Source organism: Pistacia vera, unplaced genomic scaffold (assembly GCF_008641045.1).
Source record: "Pistacia vera cultivar Batoury unplaced genomic scaffold, PisVer_v2 Contig338, whole genome shotgun sequence".
In the NCBI taxonomy this organism is placed as follows: Eukaryota; Viridiplantae; Streptophyta; class Magnoliopsida; order Sapindales; family Anacardiaceae; genus Pistacia; species Pistacia vera.
The window spans coordinates 1,733,275-1,756,330 of NW_022196155.1; the positions used below are offsets into that span (position 1 = coordinate 1,733,275).

Consider the following 23,056-nt stretch of genomic DNA (forward strand, 5'->3'; position numbering starts at 1 on the left):
ACACGCTTACTATGTGGCAGGAAATCAAATCCACTTGATTTACGTTTACATTTTAAACTTTAACCATTAACCTAAACATTTGGATTAATTTTCTCTTCAAACAAGCCTCTGCTCCTCCTCCTCCTCCTCCTCCTCTTACAATTCTTGCTTCAAATTTGGGAAAATGTTGGCACTTAATCAGATCTTATTTTAATTCAATCAGACGACGCTAAACAACTTTAGTCTGATCCACTTTTGCTAAGCCGTTCGATCGGGATAATTATGACACGTGTCTGACGTCTACGTTCTCTTTACATACACCTTCATGTAGTCTCACATTATTCTCGCGAAAAGATCCGAAATCTCATGAGTACGTAGATATTTTAAGCACTTTTTTTTTTTTGAAAACCGTCGTACCGAAGAAACCGTTTTGTTCTCTCTTTAACTTTTTGACACAGACAAAGCTCAGCTTCTCGTTCCTGATAGAGTCAATCAATTCATGGCTTCAAAGCTATCAACTTCCTTCTTGAATCCGTTCTTCGTTAATTTCAACTCTAATAACAGTAACAGTATCAGTAATAAGCACTTAAATGTTAGTTTGTTTCTCTCTTCTCATCGGTTCACTCCAGCTTCTTGTAAAATGCGACAGCGGAGCTTCAGGTACTTGTTTGTTGTTTCTTTGTCCATGGATAGATTAAATGTTTTCGATTTTTTGGATTTTTTTTTGTCTTTTTGAAATAGTTTGAATTCGATTAGTATTGAAGTGGAAAATGATGCAGTTCCCAGCAAAAGAGACAAAACGTGAAGAAAAACTCACCTCAGCAGCCTCCGGTGGTTGCAGGTTCTGTGCCAAGTGTTGACGTTGACAGTGACATCGAGGGGGACGGTGACGGTGACTCTGAATCTGGAAATGATTTGACCGATGCTGACGTAAGCTTAAATCAAGAAATTGTAGATGATGTTGTGAACAATCATGTAGCTGTTGAAGATACAAATGACAAAGACTTGGAAACTGTAATTGTGCCAGAGCTGAAGAAAACTTTGGTACTTTCTTATAATGAGATCATAATCTGTTAGATTTTAGTGCTTGGAAGTTTATTTATTTGTTTGTTTATTCCTTATTTGTGTTTAAACTTTGTTTTATTAAAAGAATAGCAATTGAATAAGATCAAACTAGATTGCAGGGATCAAGTGTATTTATTTAGGTGTAATCTTTAGTTTTAAATATAAGGATCTTTTTTCTTTCTTTCCTCTTTTTTTTTTTTTTTTTTTTTTTGGAGGCCAGTCAAAGTGAGATAGTTTTTCTTCTGTATTTGGCTGATATGTGCTACTACATTTGGGTGCTAATGCAGATAATAGTTAGAATATACACATATTTAATTACCCAATATTTTGAGAAAAAATTTAACTGTCTTTTTATTGTGTAATGAAACATTTTTAGCATTTGTAGCTTAATCTGGTTTTGGTGGTGATATATATATATATTCTTCTCATATCTCCTTTTAATTAGGAAAACTGAAGATAAATGCTGAAACATTCAATGGACTTTCTTTCTCACAGGTTTTAAATGGAGAAGGTGAAGACCAGGTGTCAAGTTCTCAACTTCATTATCTGATGAACATGATAAGAAATGCAGAGAAAAGTAATCATTTCTTTGAAATATACTCTTTAGTTTGATGTATTTCTCTTTGGTTTGTTGTATTATTACCGATTTATAGAAAATATATGTTTATATAATTGTGCATCATATTATTGACAGATGTCCTTCTTCTCAACCAAGCACGGGTTCAAGCTCTTGAAGAGCTTCAGAAGATTCTCAGTGAGAAGGAGTCTTTGCAAGGAGAAATTAATGTTTTGGAGATGAGATTGGCTGAAACTGATGCACGGATTCAAGTTGCTACCCAAGAGAAGATACATGCAGAACTCTTGGAAGATCAGTTACAAAAGCTACAGAATGAATTGGCTCTCAGTGGTGCTTCCGAAAATAGCGAGCTAGAAATGCAGAAAAGTCAAAACAATGTACTGAATAGTAGTAGTATTCATTCTCTTAGCCAGGAGCTTGATTCTTTGAGGACAGAGAATGTGTCCTTGAAGGAGGATATAGAAAAACTTAAAACAGAGCTAAACAATGTCAAGAATACAGATGAGCGTGTGGAAATGCTGGAAAAGGAACGCTCACTCTTGCAGTCATCTTTGAAAGAACTAGAATCTAAATTTTCAATATCTCAAGAAGACGTTTCAAAACTTTCTACTCTGAAAGTTGAATGCAAGGACTTGTATAAGAAGGTAGAAAATCTGCAGGGACTGCTGGATAAGTCGACTAAACAGGCAGATCAAGCTATTTTAGTGTTACAGCAAAACCAGGAACTGCGAAAGAAGGTTGATAAGTTGGAAGAATCTCTTGATGAAGCTAATGCCTACAAGTTATCATCAGAAAAAATGCAGCAATACAATGAGCTAATGCAACAAAAGATAAGACTATTGGAAGAGCGTCTTCAGAGGTCTGATGAAGAGATACATTCCTATGTTCAATTATATCAAAAATCTGTGAAGGAATTTCAAGACACCCTTGATATTTTGAAGGAAGAAAGCAAGAAAAGGGCACTAGATGAGCCTGTGGATGATATGCCTTGGGAATTTTGGAGTCATTTGTTGCTTATGATTGATGGGTGGTTGCTTGAAAAGAATATATCAACCAGTGAAGCAAAGCTATTGAGAGAAATGGTGTGGAAGAGAGACAGACGTATTCATGATGCATACATGGCAGGCAAGGAGAAAAATGAACATGAAGCTGTCTCTACATTTCTCAGGCTGATATCATCAACAACTAGGTATGAATATATATATATAATCTCAGTGAATAATTCTTGTTGTTTAATTTGTTGCTTGGTTGAATTTTAGTTCAGGGTTGCATATCATTCATATTGCAGCAGAGATGGCACCAGTAGCTAAGGTACACTTTTACTCCGCTTGGTACTTCCTTTATGAGTTTATATTATTTTGACAGTCTTGGAAAAGTTTCCGTTTAAGACTTTTTGTTTCAAAGAAATATAGCTCAGGGAGACATCTTGAGGATTTGGCATATAAGTGTTTTCATTGTTGTCTGCAGCTCATCTGAAGCCTGTTGGATGATATGCTAGATAGCACTTACCTGTCCAATATGTAGTCTGGTTTTGGCTTTATTGTATTCCCCTTTTGTTTCTGTAAATTGTAGTTTGTTATTTCTGTTGATATATAGATGGATTTAACTGTTACAGGAGGCATCTATGATTCAAATATTGAGAGGTTATTAGTAGTTTAGTTCTCAGAAGATTTTTATATTAATTAGAAATGATAGTTTCTCTCTCTTTTCAGGTTGGTGGTTTGGGGGATGTTGTTACTGGTCTTTGTAAAGCACTGCAAAAGAGAGGTCACCTTGTAGAGATTGTTCTTCCAAAGTATGATTGCATGCAATATGATCGTGTTGTCAACATGAGGGTACGTGACAAGTTACTGATTTAGAAGCATGGAATTACAAAAGTTCTGGATAATTTATTTACTTGCACAGGCCTTAGATGTGGTGGTGGAGTCATACTTTGATGGAAGACTATTTAAAAACAAAATATGGGTCGGCACAGTGGAAGGTTAGCCATTTAAGTATTGTTGCTTGCCTAAGATATTTTAGCATTGATTCTGATTGCTACTGTGATTATGCAGGTCTTCCTGTTTATTTTGTTGAGCCTCTTCATCCTGATAAGTTCTTTTGGAGAAGACAATTTTATGGAGAACATGATGATTTCAAACGTTTTTCATTTTTCAGCCGTGCAGCACTTGAATTACTCCTTCAAGCGGGCAAAAAACCAGATATCATCCATTGCCATGATTGGCAGACAGCTTTTGTTGTATGGTCAATTTAAAATTTAGCTATTGACTAATGTTTTCATTTAGCAACTGAATAATTGTTTAATTACAGTAAAAAAAAATTTATTGCATCTCTAGGCACCACTCTATTGGGATTTATATGCCCCAAAAGGATTGAATTCAGCTAGAATATGTTTTACTTGCCACAACTTTGAGTACCAAGGGACTGCACCTGCTTCAGCATTGGCTTCTTGTGGTCTTGATGTTCAGCAGCTAAACAGACCAGACAGGATGCAGGACAATTCATCACATGATAGGGTCAATCCTATTAAAGTAAATTATTGAATCCAATGATGGTTTTTCTCATTCCTCACTGAAAAGATTTCTCCTTTCCTCTCAATTTTTTTCCTTTTTTGGTCTTTTTCCAGGGTGCAGTCGTGTTCTCTAATATTGTGACAACAGTATCACCCTCCTATGCACAGGAAGTGCGTACAGCCGAGGTATTTTTTTTTTGTGGCTATATATATATATATAATTTTTTCAACTTACATTTACGGTGCATGCTGGATTTAATACCAACCATCTAAATTGGTTTTATCCAATGGTGTCAAACAGTGAAAAAAAATTGTATAAAAGATGAGGCACGATGACACTAATATCAGCATTTTTGTGAAATCCGGACTTCATGCTCTCTATGTAAAGAATTGTTAAAAGAAAAAATCTTGCTAGAAGTTTTTGCATAGACAGTTTACACTTATGTAAATTGATCTTAGCACATTTTATCTTATGGCAATTCATTATATAGAGAGGTAGGAATCTGAAGTTTACAAAGATGCAGACATCTATAGGAGAGATTTATTCACACAATTGAACTGTTGAAGATAATATGGAGCATCTGGCAAGAAATGTTCATTATCTCTCTCTCTCTCTCCCCCTCTCTCTTCCATTTTAGTAAAAAGATTTGCTAGTAAAACATGATTCTCTTCCTATCTTTCATGGTTTGTAGGGAGATTTATTCCATATTTAGTCCATAGTTAAAATCAACCTTTTTGTCATCTAATAGCATCTTGTTATTGATATCACGCTCCCTTGTTTTAAGCATTAACTGAAGTCTTTGTTTAATGCATGTTTACAGGGTGGACGAGGCCTCCATTCAACTCTTAATTTCCACTCTAAAAAGTTCGTTGGGATTCTAAATGGAATTGATACTGATGCATGGAATCCTGCCACTGATACCACCCTTGAAGTGCAGTACAATGCTAATAATCTTCAAGGGAAAGCAGAAAATAAGTTAGCCTTAAGAAGGCATCTTGGACTTTCTTCTGCTGATACAAGGCAACCATTGGTAATTTTATTTTCCCAGAGAGCTGAAAAATATGTATTACATTCCTGTTTTTCTACTTTTTAAAAAGAAAAAATATTATTTTAAGGTTGCAACTTTGGTGAATCTTATATACTATTAGAATATGTGTGCAGCACATCATGTTCCATATATAATCCTTAAAAAATATGAAATAAAATATTATGACACAAGACATCTGGGAAGAAGATATGTGTCAGCCATTGAAATGTTATCTCCTGGAAATTTTTCTTTACTTTAGGACGTTTATTTTAAGTCTTTTGGCCTACAGAAATAAAGGTCTTATCTTTCATCTCTTAGAATTTGATAGGATGGAACTTTAAGAATGTGCTTGCACTCATCTGTCTTGATGTAATGATACTAGGGTTTGCTTATGTTTGATCATGCTAATAATAGGACTGAACAGGATATATATTGCTAGTTGCAGACACCTAAAGATTATACTGTCAGCAAATCTTTTAATATGATTTGTTTTTTCCTAACTAAATTCTTCTTTAACACCCTGAGCTCTCTGCTCATAAAATTTCAATTTTAGATGTTATTCTTGTTTTCTTCTCACCTACTTTTTCCATAAATTTTATCATGTTGATTTAAGCAAATGCACTTTTGGTCTCCATGTTTGGAATTAGATTTGCTGTATATAATTGATCTCTATGCTTGTTTTTGATAGATAGATCAAGCTGTAATATTGTACTGCTACCGTATTGCAGACCTTATATATTTTTAGGAATGACTAAGATATTGTTATATTGCTTTATAGGTTTTGAGCATGTAACTTATACAACGTCATCATTTTTTTGGGGTTCTATACAAGGGGATAGCTTCTGGAGTTAATGAAATATTATAATCAACTATTGTTGTCTTTATCCAATTGTAATTGGTGATTGACGAACCTCTTTCTCATTCTGCCGAAAATTGATTTTCTGCTATGGAAGCTTTACCTACCCCTCTAAAGCTCTGTGATAGTGCCCGAATTTTACTTGCGACTCTTTCCTTTATTTTTGAATAGGTTGGATGCATAACAAGATTGGTGCCACAGAAAGGTGTTCATCTTATTAGACACGCAATTTATCGAACATTAGAACTAGGGGGACAGTTTGTACTTCTTGGTTCAAGCCCAGTGCCACATATCCAGGTACTATTCATTTTCTTTTTCCCCACTTAATGAGTAAAGATAAGAAAGGAACAGAAACTTTTCTAAACAAAAATGTATGTTTTAGCTGTGGAGTCATATGTTGGTGTTACTGTTTTTTCTCTTTCTTTTCTTCTTTTCCCTTTAACATTCATGTTGTGTCTAAAATTTAAGGTCTTGGCTTAGTAAGATGCCGTCTTCCAGACAATGGAGTGTTGGAGAATTGTAAATCTCAAAGATATTAAATTAGAAGTAGGGAACTTCCTAATAAGTTAATACAGGCATTAGTGTGCATACTCACAATGATGTAGATAGCATATTGGAAGTTCAAAAGAACTGGAGGAAGGAACATATAAGACCTGGCCATCATTATATTACTTGTAAAGATATGGTTAATCATTATGCATTGATTAGCAAACTGCTAGGAATGGGATAAAATTGTTATATTGATTATGTATAACTATTAATCTTCTGCTTCTGCATGAGATTAATTACTTGAATCTATTTATTGTGTTTTCAGATACTGGTGTGTAATTGCTGCTTACGTATTTGTAGTTGTGCCTACTGGTTCCGTCTGTTTAAAGTTGAACTCAAGCCTTTCAGATACTATTTAGACTATCTATTTACTTGTTTGTATATTTATATCATTTTAGAGTGAGTTCGAGGGTATTGCCAACCAGTTTCAGTATCATGATCACATTCGGCTGATATTGAAGTATGATGAGTCTCTTTCCCATTCCATTTATGCTGCATCAGACATGTTCATAATCCCATCTATCTTCGAGCCTTGTGGCCTTACACAGGTACATTATCGACTCTTGACTAAGCAAATATTCTTGAACAGCAACTGAATTGTACCATATGGGAAATCATTGAAAGATGACAGCCAATACCTCCTTTTGAGTACTGAAACCTGGAAAAGGTAGGTTATTTGTGAAATGACCCTTTTATAATTCTTTTCAGATGATAGCAATGAGATATGGTTCTATACCCATTACAAGAAAAACTGGTGGTCTAAATGACAGGTAAACTTTTGGTGCCTGTATTGCATATAATTTTACTTCATCTGATAAGAAGTTTTACTGGTTGGTGAATTCTAACTCAACTCACAATATTCTTTTGTAGTGTATTTGATGTTGATGATGACACAATACCATTCCAGTATCGAAATGGATATACATTTTTGTATCCTGATGAACAGGTAAATGGAATTTTTACGTGTATATATATAGTACTGGAATTTATTCTTTATTATTACATACCATATTTCTTCTAGCATTGCATATAAAGAACCTTTCTCTTTGTTCCGTCCTCTCTGGATTTTGTCCAACGCTACTTATCATTTTTTTGGGCTGTTTCTCATCTGATTTTTCCCGATAATTTGAAACTTTACAGGGAGTAAACAGGGCATTAGAACGGGCATTTAGCCACTACAGAAACAACCCTGAGAGTTGGCATCAGCTTGTATACAAGGTCATGAATATGGATTGGAGTTGGGAAACTTCAGCATTACAGTACGAGGAACTTTATGCAAACTCTGTGGCCAGAGCACGGTCCTCTGCAAGTCGATCTTAAGCCTAGTTTGGTTGTCTCGTTCCCCTACATATTCGCATAACAGCTTTTCCATGAAAATTTGCTCGTGGATCATTACTGGATTGGTTAATACATAGCAGGTGAAATTGTGCCAAATTTTGCTTTGCGAAAAATCCAGTTTGCGGTTTTGTTGAGAGGTAAAACTGCTGCATGGCAGGTTTGATAATTTTTTTAACTGCGAATAATCGCACCGTTCATATTTTCATGAACTGAAACCTGTCTGTTACAGTTGACCCCGTTTGTAAATTAAGTGGGTGAAGTTTTAAGTTAGACTATACTAAAGATTGATCAATGTAAAACTATGTACAGGTTACAACACTTCATCCCAAACATGAATGAGATATGGCAATGTATACTGCTGGATGATTATATTTGTAAATGTATCATCTTCTTATGAATACTGTTCAACTCGGAGGCTTGGATTTTCACCATCTTGTTGTAACCAGTGTTTTAAAACCTGGGGTCCTGGCTCATCCGGTTAAACTGGTTTAATCAAGACTCGGGACCTTCACCGGGTGGGGTTAACAATTTCCCTATTCACCCAAAACCTTAGAATTTGAGATGGTGATTGGCGAACAATTAAAGGACGGGATTTTGGGTCTTTTGAAGAGAAAGTGTCTATAGGACATGGGTGCAATGGTGGCGACGGAATTGATTTCCGGTGAGTTAATCGATCGACATTCGAAAAAAAGGGCAACGGCAACAGTTGGCTTTTGTCGGCGATTGGCGAGGTGAGCGAGGGTGGGGTGAAATGGGTTTTAGTGATAAGGCTTAAAAGAGTATTTTCATAGTGATGGAAAGGGATGTCAATGTCGATGATAGTGAGATCTGGCCAAAATTGGTTGACGCTGACATTTGACTAAATCTTGGATAGATTTTTTAATGTAGGGGCTTAAGGGATGATTGAGATTGTATTTAGTATATCGTTGCTGCCAACTAGTGGACGGCTAATTTGTATTTAGGGTATGCTTACTAAATTTTAAACATATAGGAATTTCACTATAATTTCTAATGGTGTATTTGTAGAATTTTAAAATTTTTGACATCCGGCTGGTCAAACTGGTCAACCTAGATCCGACAACTTCGCCGAGTTTCTCCTGCCAGTCCCGGTTGATTATTAAAACATTGCTTATAACAACAGTACTCTTGGTTTTCATACAAAAATTTCCCAAACTTATTAGTTTTTCGACAATATAATTCAAGGCATTTAGGAGCATCCATGGTTTCACTTCTCAAGTTTTTGTTTGAGGAGAGTAGTTTTACATGGCCGATGATATAAAGGTAATAAAGGGAGAGGGTAAATATGAATAATGAAAGAGAAACAGAGAGAAGATACGGAAGGCATTTCACAGGAATCAACGTTCAAAATAAGCTTCCCATTAATTTAATTTACATCACATCAAACAAACAGAACAAACTAAAATCCACTCTCTGTGACTCTATGCTCACTTTCCGGGGACGAAGTTGGTGGCGTATGCCCAGGCATTGTTGTTGACGGGGTCAGCAAGGTGGTCAGCCAAGTTCTCCAATGGTCCCTTTCCGGTAACAATGGCCTGAACGAAGAAACCGAACATGGAGAACATAGCCAACCTACCGTTCTTGATTTCCTTAACCTTGAGCTCAGCGAAAGCCTCTGGGTCATCAGCCAAACCCAATGGGTCAAAGCTTCCACCTGGGTACAATGGGTCGGTCACTTCTCCGAGTGGCCCACCGGCAATTCTGTAACCCTCGACGGCACCCATCAAGATCACTTGGCATGCCCAGATGGCCAAGATGCTCTGAGCGTGGATCAAGCTTGGGTTGCCCAAGTAGTCAAGTCCACCCTCGCTGAAGATCTGGGCTCCAGCCTTGAACCACACGGCCTCACCGAATTTGACACCGTTGCGGGCCAAAAGCTCAGGGAAAACACATCCTAGAGCACCCAACATGGCCCATCTGCAGTGGATGACCTCAAGCTCACGGTTCTTGGCAAAGGTTTCTGGGTCAGCTGAAAGCCCAGCAGTGTCCCAACCGTAGTCACCGGGGAACTCTCCGGTCAAGTAGCTCGGGGGCTCACCGGAGAATGGGCCCAAGTACTTAACTCTGTCTGGGCCGTACCATGGGCTTCCAGATGGACCAGGCTTGACAGTTTTACGCATGGAGACACGGCCGTTGCCCATGAGCTCAGGGGCTGAGGGGCTGAGTTTCACCGCCTTTCCGGCGAGAGAGGGGGAGGAAAGAGCCATGGTTGAGGCTGCCATTGTGTAAAGGAAGCTGTTTTCTAGCTGGGTTTCTGTGGTTGTAAGTTATAGTAGTGTTTGAACACATTAACTAGGTGGGTTTATAAAGGGCTTCAGGAATTAGATTTCTTATCTCTGTGCTATCTAATCCTGTTATTTCATTGGGAGTTGAAGATTTTGGGTCTGATTTTTTGTATCCCACGTGGCATCTTCTAGACCACCAAGTTCTTAGATTCATTTATTGGTGTGTAACCAATGTGGGTTCTCCACGTATATGATATGGATTACATTCACTTCTTCCCAACGAGTTAAAATCTGATACGTGATAATGTTAGCAAGATCAATTATCTTGAATTGAACAGAACTATCTTTTTATGACGTACTTCACATGGCGGGAAAGCTCAACAACTCTGATGCTTGATGGCCACAAATTAATATATATGTTTTGACATAATTTTCAGTTCATAAACAAACAAAAAGCTTCTCAAATTTTATACAAATGCATTATGTAAATGTCGCTTTGCATGGACAAAGGGAAAAGAAAACGAATGGTGATATGAACCGCAGAAAGATTAATGGAATCTGCAGCAATTTAATGACAATATAATACAAATTGTATAGTTTTCGTAGATGGAAAAGGGTATACGTGCATTTTCATAATATCTGCAGAAGAAAATGTATAAAGGCATCAGCATCATGGACAAACTGTGAAAAGGTTGTTTACTAATTATCAGAATTCTTATTTTATATGAAACAACACTTCATATGAAAGAAAGAGAACACATGAGTAACTATTGGATGGTTTGATAGTAAAAGAATAAAAAGAAATTTCATGAGTTTTTGGGTTTGAGTTCCTCTAAATGGTGATGGATTCAGGATTTTTGTCTCAGGGGAGACTATGCGGCTTTGCTATTATTTGCCAAATAAATAGTGAAAACTTTAAAAAATCAACAAACTATAAGCAAAGAAAATAATACGAAAAGAATGCAATAATATAATACATTTCTACTTGAATAAATCTATGAGAAGCAAAATTTTGAGTAAATGTGTTAAGTAAACTTTGAGCAAAACTTTCTTTTAATTTTTTTGGCTTACAAAGATTATAATATAAAATTTCATGACTTTGATTAGACATACCTTAAGCTAAAGTCACCCAAAACTTAAATCTAAGTCAATGTTGTATTGGCTTTTAATATGAATTAATAAAAAAAAAAAAAAAGGAATTTTCTTGATATAAACATAGATAGTAACTCAATTTTTTTAATAATTTTGAGCAACTAAATAATAACGTTTTAAAAGTAGGAAAGTGGTTGATGAAGGGTAAAGAATAACGTCCTTTAAAATATAGTTAAAGTTTTAATTTAGGAAAACAGGTTCATTCTTTGAAAAACAATAAATAAACTCACAAGATCCATGTCTTTTTCTTTCAAATTAGAATAAAAAACCTTCAAAAAAAAAAAAAAAAGCATGATTCAACCTAAAATAAACTAAATTGAAATGAGCAATGTAAATACTTAAAACTGATAAAACAGAAAGCGGATCCAATTGTGACATTTTGAGTAATAAAAGCTTTAATAATTTTAGTTTTCAAAAGTTTTAAGAACAAATAGTATGAGAAAGAGAATGAGAGAGTAGCAAATTTTGAGAATAAAATCATAAAAAGTATGTGAAGCCGTGGAGAAAAAGAATGAAGAGAGTTTTAAACTTTTAATATAATGTGGGCTTGAAATATATATATATATAAGTTTTTTGTGGGCTAAATAATGTACAATAATTCTCATTTTAAAAAAATTTGAGAATGGGCCTAGATATATATATATTAATAATAATTTTTTGTCAGCTTATATATTAAATCTTAGGGTAAACCTAGGCTCACCCTCAAAGGGGTTGAATTTGCCCTTGCCTCTATACACTAATAAGGGTATCTATTGTCACTCTTACTCGACCAGTCAAACACCCCTGAAGAAAAAAAAAGAAAAAAAAAAAAAAAAGATACATAGATGATGATATATCCCTCCTCACGTTGAGTGTGAATATGTTATATCGTGCTTACTAATCTACCAGGGAGGTTCAGAATGTATATATGTACATGGCAACTGAACTCTTAAGGAATAGATTTCTTCTTGCTAAACTAACCATTGCTGGATTCCTGTATGTTCTGAAATAAAACACATCAATTTGATTTGCATTGTTAGATGTAATACTATCTCCTCAAAATGATACTGCACCATTCTTTGCTTACAACTTCACTTTGTGTTATCTTGCTCTTTTTTTTCCTAGCTAAGCTGTTAGTAATCAAGATTTTAATCTCGTATGTGAAAACTATAGAAGACAAGATTACAACAATGAGTTGATGGATCTGTAACTTTTTTTTTTTTTTTTTCAATGCGTATCAGCTCTGTAACTTTTTCAGAGCTAACCGTAATATAACATGATCTTATAAGTTCGAATTTTAGTTCCCACAACTCCTAATGTATCTAACATAGTCTTTTGAGTTCGAGTCTTCACAACTCCTNGGAAAGCTCAACAACTCTGATGCTTGATGGCCACAAATTAACATATATGTTTTGACATAATTTTCAGTTCATAAACAAACAAAAAGCTTCTCAAATTTTATACAAATGCATTATGTAAATGTCGCTTTGCATGGACAAAGGGAAAAGAAAACGAATGGTGATATGAACCGCAGAAAGATTAATGGAATCTGCAGCAATTTAATGACAATATAATACAAATTGTATAGTTTTCGTAGATGGAAAAGGGTATACGTGCATTTTCATAATATCTGCAGAAGAAAATGTATAAAGGCATCAGCATCATGGACAAACTGTGAAAAGGTTGTTTACTAATTATCAGAATTCTTATTTTATATGAAACAACACTTCATATGAAAGAAAGAGAACACATGAGTAACTATTGGATGGTTTGATAGTAAAAGAATAAAAAGAAATTTCATGAGTTTTTGGGTTTGAGTTCCTCTAAATGGTGATGGATTCAGGATTTTTGTCTCAGGGGAGACTATGCGGCTTTGCTATTATTTGTCAAATAAATAGTGAAAACTTTAAAAAATCAACAAATTATAAGCAAAGAAAATAATACGAAAAGAATGCAATAATATAATACTTTCCTACTTGAATAAATTTATGAGAAGCAAAATTTTGAGTAAGTGTTTAAGTAAACTTTGAGTAAAACCTTCTTTTAATTTTTTTGGCTTACAAATATTATAATACAAAATTTTATGACTTTGATCAGACATACTTTAAGCTAAAGTCACCCAAAACTTAAATCTAAGAAAATATTGTATTGGCTTTTAATATGAATTAATAAAAAAAAAATGGGGAATTTTCTTAATATAAACATAGATAGTAACTCAATTTTTTTAATAATTTTGAGCAACTAAACAATAACGTTTTAAAAGTAGAAAAGTGGTTGATGAAGAGTAAAGAATAACGTCCTTTAAAATATAATTAAGGTTTTAATTTGGGAAAACAGGTTCATTATTTGAAAAACAGTGAATAAACTCACAAGATACATATCTTTTTCTTTCAAATTAGAAAAAAAAACCTCCAAAAAAAAAAAAAAACAAAAAAAAGCATGAGTCAACCTAAATAAACTAATTGAAATGACAATGTAAATACTTAAAACTGATAAAACAGAAAGCGGATCTCTTGTGGCATTTTGAGTAATAAAAGCTTTAACAATTTTTAGTTTCAAAAGTTTTAAGAACAAATAGTATGAAAAGAGAATGAGAAGTAGCAAATTTGAAAATAAAATCATAAAAAGTATGTGAAGCCGTGGGAAAAGAATGAAGAAATTTTAAACTTTTAATATAATGTGGGTTTGAAATATATATATATATATATAAGTTTTTGTGGCTAAATAATGTACATAATTCTCATTTAAAAAAATTTGAGGATGGCCATAATATATTATAATAATTTTTTTGTGAGCTTATATATTAAATCTTAGGTGTAACCTAGGCTCCCCTCAAGGGTTGAATTTTGCCCTTGCCTCTATACTAATAAGGTATCTATTGTCACTGTTACTCGACAGTCAACACACTCCTGAAGAAAAAAAAGAAAAAAAGATACATATATGATATTATCCCTCCTCACGTTGAGTGTGAAATTGTTTAATCTACCACGGAGGTTCAGAATGTATAATGTACATGGCACCTGAACTCTTAAGAATAGATTTCTTCTTGCTAACAACCATTGCTGATTCCTGTATGTTCGAAATAAACACATTAATTTGATTTGCAGTTAGATGTAATACTATCTCCTCAAAATGAACTGCACCATTCTTGCTTAACTTCACTTGTGTTATCTTGCTCTTTTTTTTCCTAGCTAAGCTGTTAGTAATCAAGATTTTAATCTCGTATGTGAAAACTATAAAGACAAGATTACAACAATGAGTTGATGGATCTGTAAGTTGTAACCATCCTTTTTTTTTTTTTTTTTTTGTCAATGCCATCAGTTCGCCTGTAACTTTTTCAGAGTCAACCGCAATATAACATGTCTATATATTTTGAATTTTAGTCTTCACAACTTCTAATGTATCTAATATGTTTTTTGAGTTCGGTTCTCACAACTTCAATAAGGGTATTATAAACCTTACAGATTGATAGTTCAAATCCTAAAAAATTATTGAGGTACGTACACCTGAAAAAAAAAAAAAAAATTTTACAGCAAATTTTGCAAAAATAGTTACTCCAAAGTAGATAGTGCTATCCAGTAGCACAAGTGGCAACAGATAATTGGAGAGGAAATAAAATCCATGTCGAATGAGATTCGGTACTATTGTTGTGGCTCAAAAATAATCCAAAGTTTAGTATGTGTACTGAGAGCGCCAAGTAGACTCACAAATCAAACTTCCAAAAGGTCTGCAGCCAATAGGAATTCAGATATAGATATCTATGATTCATATCTGATTCTTTCTTTGTAACCCCTATTTATAAGCCCACAAAGCCCACTTCAACCATCAATCAACTTCTCTTCAACTATTGTTTCTTCTCCTACTACCACTCCAATTCTCACAATGGCAGCCTCAACCTGGCCCTCTCCTCCCCCTCATTTGCCGGCAAGGCCGTGAAACTCAGTCCCTCAGCCCTGACTCATGGGCAATGGCCGTGTCTCCATGCGTAAAACTGCTAGGCCTACTCCATCTGGAAGCCCATGGTACGGCCCAGACAGAGTTAAGTACTTGGGCCCATTCTCTGTGGAGCCCCCAACTACTTGACCGGAGAGTTCCCTGGTGACTACGGTTGGGACACTGCTGGCTTTCAGCTGACCCTGAAACCTTGCCAAGAACCGTGAGCTTGAGGTCATCCACTGCAATGGGCTATGTTGGGTGCTCTAGGATGTGTTTTTCCCCTGAGCTTTTGGCCCGCAACGGTGTCAAATTCGGTGAGGCCGTGTGGTTCAAGGCTGGAGCCCAGATCTTCAGCGAGGGTGGACTTGACTACTTGGGCAACCCAAGCTTGATCCACGCTCAGAGCATCTTGGCCATCTGGGCATGCCAAGTGATCTTGATGGGCGCCGTCGAGGGTTACAGAATTGCCGGTGGGCCACTCGGAGAAGTGACCGACCCATTGTACCCAGGTGGAAGCTTTGACCCATTGGGTTTGGCTGATGACCCAGAAGCTTTCGCTGAGCTCAAGGTTAAGGAAATCAAGAACGGTAGGTTGGCTATGTTCTCCATGTTCGGTTTCTTCGTTCAAGCCATTGTTACAGGAAAGGGTCCATTGGAAAACTTGGCTGACCACCTTGCTGACCCCGTCAACAACAACGCCTGGGCATATGCCACCAACTTTGTTCCCGGAAAGTGAGTTCAGAAATGATGTAAAAAAATGGAGAAGTTTTTCCTTCGATTTGAGTGTGGAATTGAGAGTGATTGTTCATTGTTGTGAACCAAGTGTGCACCAATTGTGAATCACATGTATCATTAATCAGAGTGGATCTTCCTGGTTTTGTTCAATATCCATTATTTCAACTTTTATTCTTCTTCTTCTCAATTGCAATGGCACCTTGCCCACTAGTATACAAGAAAATAATAAATCGGTCCACATAAAAAGAAATATTAAAAAAATAAAAATAAAAGTAATTTACTTTATTTATCCATCCATCATCCCAATTCCCAAATCGGGTTTAGCCTAAACATAAGCAATGCAGCCACCATCTCGGCACTCCAGTTTCTTCTCCTCACTCAAGCAGGTATCTCCAGTGCTCCAGTTCTCAATTTAATTCTCTCAAGCACGCTCATTTTCTATCAAATTCTTTTTTGTTTTCAATTCATTTGCGGACAGGTTGAGAAACGATTGAAACTTGAAGAACAGACACAACACCCCTCCTCTTCACAACCAGTTCAAGAAAGCGACTCTAAATTCACATCATCAACAGAATCGCTTGGCTCCCCGATATATCTCCAGTTTGACCAAACCCACAACAACTCAACTCTCCAAGAAAGCGGCAACAGTGAAGCCCCACAAGCATTTTTATCTTTGTCTCCTGAATTTCCACGTTCAACCCAACAAAGCCCTCCTCAGATAAACCCCACAACGACCCAAGATCAAGAATCTAATGATGTTGATGACATTAAAATGTTAATGCAGCTTCTGGGTATATCCGATCATTTTGAAGAGAGAAATGAAAAAGAGGAAGATAGGGGTGGTGTTGGTAATTGTTGTGAATGTGAAGGGGGGTTTTATGAAAAGATTATTGGAGTTAAGGGACCCAAGTGTGAGAAGGAAGTGGAGAGACTGGAGGGATGGATTAAGTACTTTTTGGGAAGTTGCAAAGGTGAGGAGCCTTTGAGGTTGGCTTATTTGCTAATGGGCAAAGCTGCTTTTGCTTTAGATCGTGATGAATGTGGATTTGGTGGCTTGGAGTTTCCTTCCACCATAGATGGATTCTTAAAGAACGATCCACCCAAAGAGTAAAAGCACACTTCGTATGCTGGCTATACTTCATGGAATTAACTTGTACTAAGTGTGACTAGTTAGTTGTTATTCATTGTTGCTTTTGTGAAATCTGAATAAATTTATCAATTTTTTCACTTGTTTGTTGCTGGTGTTCATATATTTTACTTGCTTTTCGTTGATTTATTTGTAACTAATTCATTTTTATTTTTTATTTTTCAGTCATTGAATAATTGATGGTGATAAAATGTGAAGTATGAACTTGTACTTGATACAATGTGTTAACTCATTGATTATAATGGCTGATCAAATTCCATTAACAGTATCTTATCACCTTTAGGGAGCGGCTAACTAGGAGTATGATTGGGCAACGCTATCACAGAAAAAGTAGCTTTTGTAGAGCTTTCATTTCTTTTTTTCCTCCTCAATCATCAATCTTTTATTCTTTATAACTCAATCATCAATTAGAAGGCATTTGTCATCATTACTGTTTCAGTCTTATCACTTAATCATCCAACATAATTTAGTCTGATAAAAATTGGAGTAGAAATTGCATTTCCATCTTCATTTTCCTTGAAAATTCCATAGACAGAGAAGACTAGACTAAAATTGCATGCCACGAGTCAAATTTTCAATTCAAGACCCACAATATTGACTTCCAAACACATTCAAGTCTTCCAATTCCATTTAGTCATTTATTCAGGCCACCTCAATTTACTTCCAATCACAAATCTCTCACAAGCATTGTTTTTTCCAACTTGCAATTGCAAATGGCTGTCGCTTTTTTCAAACCTTGCTGGAGAACTTGAACTCACTCATCCAACGGAGGTGTGCGTTGCTTTTGGGGTGTTGACAAAGACATAAAAAAACTTCCAGCTTGCTCTCAACCATTCAAGCTGTGCTGGAAGACGCTGAGGGAGAGGAAGTGCAAGACAAGTGCTTCGAATTGGCTGCGAAAGCTAAAGAAGCACACTTCGTATACTGGCTATACTTCATGGAATTAACTTGTACTAGGTGAGACTGATTAGTGTTATTCATTGTTGCTTTTGTGATCTGATAAATTTATCAATTTTTCCACTTTGTTTGTTGGTGGTGTTCATAATGTTACTTGACTTTCAGTTGAATTATTTGTTAACTAATTCTGTTTTTTTTTTTTTCAGTCATTGAATAATTGATAGTGATATAATGTGAAGTATGAACTTGTATCTGATACAATTTGTAACTCATTGACGCAATCTTATCACCTTTAGGGACCAGCTAACTGGAGTATGATTGGGAAACGCTATCATAGAAAAAGTAAGCTTTTCTAGAAGCTCTCATTTCTTTTTTCTCCTCAGTCATCATTAATGAGTACTGTGTGAAGGCATTTGTCAACATTACAGTAGAAATTGCTTTTCATCTCCCTGAAAATTCCAGAGACACAGAAAGCTAGCCTTCTCCAAAGCCTTCTATTTCTTTTCTCTTACTCTGTAAATTTCTTAGCACAACGCCACATAACTCAAATTTTCAAGTCAGACCCACAATATGGACTTCGAACCACATTCAAGTCTTCTAATTCCATTTAGTCATTTCTCAGGCCAACTCGATCTCCTTCCCAATCACAAGTCTCTCTCAGAGCATTGGATTTTCGAACTTGCAATTCCTAATGGCTGACGCTTTTGTTCAATTTTGCTGGAGAATTTGAACTCACTCATCCGAAAGGAGGTTGGGTTGTGCTTTGGGGTGTTGACAAAGCATGAAAAAACTTTCCAGCTTGCTCTCAACTATTCAAGCGGTGCTGGAAGATGCTGAGGAGAGAGCAGTGACAGACAAGGCGCTTCAGAATTGGCTGCAGAAGCTAAAAGAAGCAGCTTATAAGGTAGATGACATCTTGGATGATTGTGCAACAGAATCTCTCGATTAGAGTCTAAAGACCAAATTCAAGGTGTATCAACAAGGTAACACCTTCTCTTTTAAATAAATTTCGTCCAGATACTATTTTATTTTGTCGCAAGATTGGCATTCGGATGAGAGAGATTAGAGAGAGGTTAATGAATTGCAGAGGAGAGGATTAATTTCATTTGAAGTGAGCATTTCATATAGGAGCCGAGTCAGAGAAGAACGCCAAACTGCCTCCATTATTACTCAATCTCACGTCTATGGTAGAGATGAAGATAAAGAATAATTGTTGAAAAATTGGTGAATCATGTACTTGTTGTGAACATTTCCGTCTACCCTATTGTTGGTATTGGGGGGCTTGGGAAGACAACACTTGCACAGGTGGTCTACAATGATGAGAGAGTGAGCATGCATTTTGAGCTAAGAATTTGGTTTGCATTTCAGAGGATTTCAGTGTGAAGAAGATCATAAAACTCTATAATTGGATCTGCAACTGGAACTGCTTGTGAAGTCTAGACTTAAACCCTTTGCAGAGACGCCTTCAAGACATATTGAACGGAAAAGGTATTTGCTTGTGCTAGATGATGTATGGAGTGAGATGAAAGAAGTGGGATAGATTAAAGTGTGTTTGGCATGTGGATGGAAAGGTGCTTCGATTATTGTCACTACTCGAAGTAGAAAGGTTGCATCCATGACGGGACGCTTCCCATGCATCATTTGTTAGGACTATCAAAGATGAATGCTGGTTATTGTTTAAAGAACGGGCATTTACAAGAGAAAGAAGAACGTCCAAACCTTGTTGCGATAGGGAAAGAGATATGGAAGAAGTGTGGGTGTACCTCACTGTGAAGTCTCTTGGAAGCTTGATGCGTTATAAAAGTGGGAAAATGAGTGGCATTCTATCAAAGAAAGTGAGCTGTGGATTTGCCACAAGATAAGAATTCCATCTTACCAGCCTTAAGACTGAGTTACTCTCCCATTTGCCATCAAAAACAAAAAGATGTTTTGCCTTTTGTGCTGTCTCCCAAAGGATTCCGAATTGAGAGACAAAAGTTGATTCAACTTGGATTGCTAATGGCTTTATTCAGGTCAATCAAAATTTTGAGCCAGAAATATTGGCATTGAGATATGCAATGATTATATTGGCGATCCTTTTTTCAAGATGCAAAAAAAGATGGTTTGGCAATAATTTATTATTTAAAATGCATGATCTTGTCCATGATCTTGCACAATTTATTGTGAACGATGATTTATGTGTGGAGGCCAAAGGTTCATAATATCTCAAAAGCACTCTTCATGTCAGAATAGATCTTAATTTGTTGCAATCATCATGTACAGGTTCTGAAGCTTTGTGTGGAGTTGAAACCTTAAGGACATTAATCATGGCTCCAGCCTCAGATTTTTCTTGTGACATCCGACATTAATCTCATTGAAGTTCTCTGTATGCCTACAATTGGAAGTTGGTGTCATCTTCATTCGCCATTTAAAGCATCTAAGGTACTTGGACCTTTCTCACAGTGGTATCAAACTGCTTCCTAATCACTTTGTAGCTTGCTTAATTTGCAGACTTTGAATCTGAAAAATTGTTTTGCACTTCGAAGCTACCTAACCGCATGAGATGCTTGAAAATCTTCGACATCTTTATCTGAACAACTGTATCATGCTATCTCAAATGCCTCCGGATATTGGACAGATTAGTTGCTTAAAAACTTTAAGTCTCTTCATCGTGGGTAAGATGAGAGGTTGTCATTGGCTGAATTGAGTTTAAATCTTGGAGAAGAATTACGTGTCACACATCTTAATAGAGTGGGCAATTTGATGTGCCCAAGAAGCCATTTGGTCGAAAACCGAATCTACGCCGCTTGGAAGTATCTTGGGATTTGATAGTGAATTGGAATCCCAGGAAAAGGTTAAAAAGTATTCGAAGCCCTCCAACCTCACCCGAACCTTGAAATTTTGATATTGAAGGTTATAAGGTGCCAAATTTCCCGTTTGGATGAATTATCAAATTCTGAGTAATGTTGTTTTATCACACTCTCGGCTGTGACAATTGTCGACAACTTCCTCCCTTGTGGCAAATTCCTCGGCTTCGATCTTAAAATAAAAAAGTTGATTCACCTGAAGTATATTGACCCTAGTTTCCAAGGCGATAAAGTGATTAGAAAATTTCCGTCTTTGGAGGAACTCATTATTCATAATTTGTTGAGATTGCAAAGTTGTCAAGACGGATGGAAGCGAGTTATTCCCATGTCTTCAACGCTAGAATTTATGATTGTCCTGAATTAACTCTACCATGTCTTCCTTCAGCAAAAAGTTTACGGATTCGTTCTTGTGATGGGGAGTTTTTAAAATCAATCTCACATTTCAAAGCCTTACTTACCTAATGTTGTGAATTCTGATTAGTTACCTTCCTCATGGGATTCTACAAATCTCTCCTCTCTTCTCGCCAAATGTATATTGGAGATTTCAAGAGCTAAAGGGTTTGCCACGGATCTAGTCAGCCTCAGAGGTCTAAATCGTTATATATTTCTCAATGCCCTGAGCTTGAGGCTTTTCCTGAGCAAGCACTGGAAGGCCTAAACTCTCTTCAGCATTGACTTTACAAATGTGCATAAAGTTCTCAAATTTGTCAGAGGGTTACGACATCTCTCCGCCCTTGAAAGCTGACGCTTAATGGCTGCCCAGGGCTAGTGACGTTATCCAAATGGTATCAAATACCTTAGTTCCCTCCGGGAGTTGACCATTTGTGGCAAGCCCGCAGCATTTTTCGCTGATAGAAAAATCAATGAGATTTGTGACTTGGTCTTTCTCACAGAATGTGGCAGGGAAGACAGTAAGTTGACAGTGTTGCCTGAGTCCATAAGGTATGTCCCTGCACTGCAAACATTGAGCATATGCCGGTACCCTGAACTAGCATCATTGCCTCACTGGCTGGGAGACCTAACATCTCTTCAGTCTTTGCATATTTATGAATGCCCAAAGTTGTCATCTCTTCCAGCCAGCATACAGAGCCTCACCAATCTACAAAATTTGTTCATTTCCAAATGCCCTGAACTGGTGAAGCGATGTGAGAAGGAAACGGGAGAAGATTGGTACAAGATAGCTCATGTTCCGTTCCGAACGTTATTATGAAGAAACCTTAAACTGAATAATTACTAGTTGCATCAAGTTGGGAGGTATGATGAGGTAGTGATACTGCAGGAATCCCGTGAAGGTATGAACCGTTAGTTCATGCTTATTGCATAATTAATGTGAGACTTTCATGTAATAGTATTTGTATATAACATATTTCTGCTTAAGTATATAACCAAAAACTATGAAAAAGCTCTGTGACCAGTTTTATTTTGGTTCTACTTTTCTCTTTGTATAGAAAGAACGATACTGAATACTAATAATCTGTTCTGTAACAAAATTACTACCTACTGGTTTTACATATTAATTTCTATCTTAAATTTTGTTTGATTATTTGCAAATTTCTTATGGAATCTGACTGGTATAATAGAGTTGGTGGTTTCTTGGAAGGCAAATTTATTTAAATTTGGAATTAAATTAAACCTTTGGGTCAACTTAAATTAAATTAAATGCAAATAATTGAAGATTATCTTTAATACAATTAAATTAACTTATGCGGGATCTATGGTAGAGTTAAACTATGGGCAAGGGCGTAGCTAAATTATATTCAGGAGGGTCACTTGACCCACTGAAATTATGAAATTATTAAAAATATATATATATTTTATAATAATTAACAATTTTGACTTCACTAAAATTTATATTGGCCCCATTAAAATTACTTATATTTTATTGACTTAATTAAGGTATTAAATATTTTATTGACTTAATTAAGGTATTAAATATTTTATTGATCTTGGGATTAAAAAATACTCATATTTTTTTCACGTTAACTCTCATCCTCAGTTCCTCTCTTCTTTTCTCATACTTTCTTGTTCTTTTAGTTGGATTAATCAAGAAAGGATACTCTTTTAGAGGTCATAAGATAAGATAATGCTTATTTTTTGTTATTTTACTTATTTCTTCTTTGTATATTTTATTATAAATTTATTAACTTAAATCTTTTAACCCCACTGACTAGAAATCCTCTGACTACGAGTGTTCTTTTAAAGAGAGTCAAATTATGG

The 23,056-nt window shown here is 35.9% G+C and overlaps 3 protein-coding genes and 1 pseudogene across 4 annotated transcripts; 3 read left to right on the top strand and 1 right to left on the bottom strand.

Annotated features, from left to right (window-relative positions):
• Positions 1 to 364: 364 nt before the first annotated feature.
• On the top strand, positions 365 to 8,285 carry LOC116138025 (probable starch synthase 4, chloroplastic/amyloplastic). Of its 2 annotated transcripts, XM_031423726.1 has the most exons (16): positions 368 to 639; positions 759 to 1,023; positions 1,540 to 1,621; positions 1,739 to 2,810; positions 2,881 to 2,932; positions 3,334 to 3,456; positions 3,527 to 3,602; positions 3,676 to 3,860; positions 3,958 to 4,152; positions 4,248 to 4,319; positions 4,955 to 5,164; positions 6,189 to 6,314; positions 6,965 to 7,114; positions 7,275 to 7,336; positions 7,437 to 7,512; positions 7,707 to 8,285. In XM_031423726.1, exons 1-16 carry the CDS (start codon positions 479 to 481, stop codon positions 7,884 to 7,886), a joined length of 3,087 nt encoding a protein of 1,028 aa, XP_031279586.1. In that variant the 5' UTR covers positions 368 to 478; the 3' UTR covers positions 7,887 to 8,285. The 2 variants fall into 2 exon arrangements, with proteins under 2 accessions (XP_031279587.1, XP_031279586.1); XM_031423727.1 differs by lacking the exons at positions 6,965 to 7,114; positions 7,275 to 7,336; positions 7,437 to 7,512; positions 7,707 to 8,285 and adding an exon at positions 6,486 to 6,920 and having other exon boundaries at positions 365 to 639.
• Positions 8,286 to 9,248: 963 nt separating this feature from the next.
• Positions 9,249 to 10,213, bottom strand: LOC116138027 (chlorophyll a-b binding protein of LHCII type 1). The gene has a single exon (XM_031423733.1). It carries the CDS (start codon positions 10,142 to 10,144, stop codon positions 9,350 to 9,352), a length of 795 nt encoding a protein of 264 aa, XP_031279593.1. The 5' UTR covers positions 10,145 to 10,213; the 3' UTR covers positions 9,249 to 9,349.
• A 4,898-nt stretch (positions 10,214 to 15,111) lies between these two features.
• On the top strand, positions 15,112 to 16,099 carry LOC116138101 (annotated as a pseudogene).
• Positions 16,100 to 16,196: 97 nt separating this feature from the next.
• LOC116138102 lies at positions 16,197 to 17,185 on the top strand. The gene is made up of 2 exons (XM_031423832.1): positions 16,197 to 16,335; positions 16,428 to 17,185. The coding sequence occupies exons 1-2, from the start codon at positions 16,288 to 16,290 to the stop codon at positions 17,058 to 17,060; spliced, it is 681 nt and encodes a 226-aa protein (XP_031279692.1). The 5' UTR covers positions 16,197 to 16,287; the 3' UTR covers positions 17,061 to 17,185.
• The last annotated feature ends 5,871 nt before the right edge of the window (positions 17,186 to 23,056 follow it).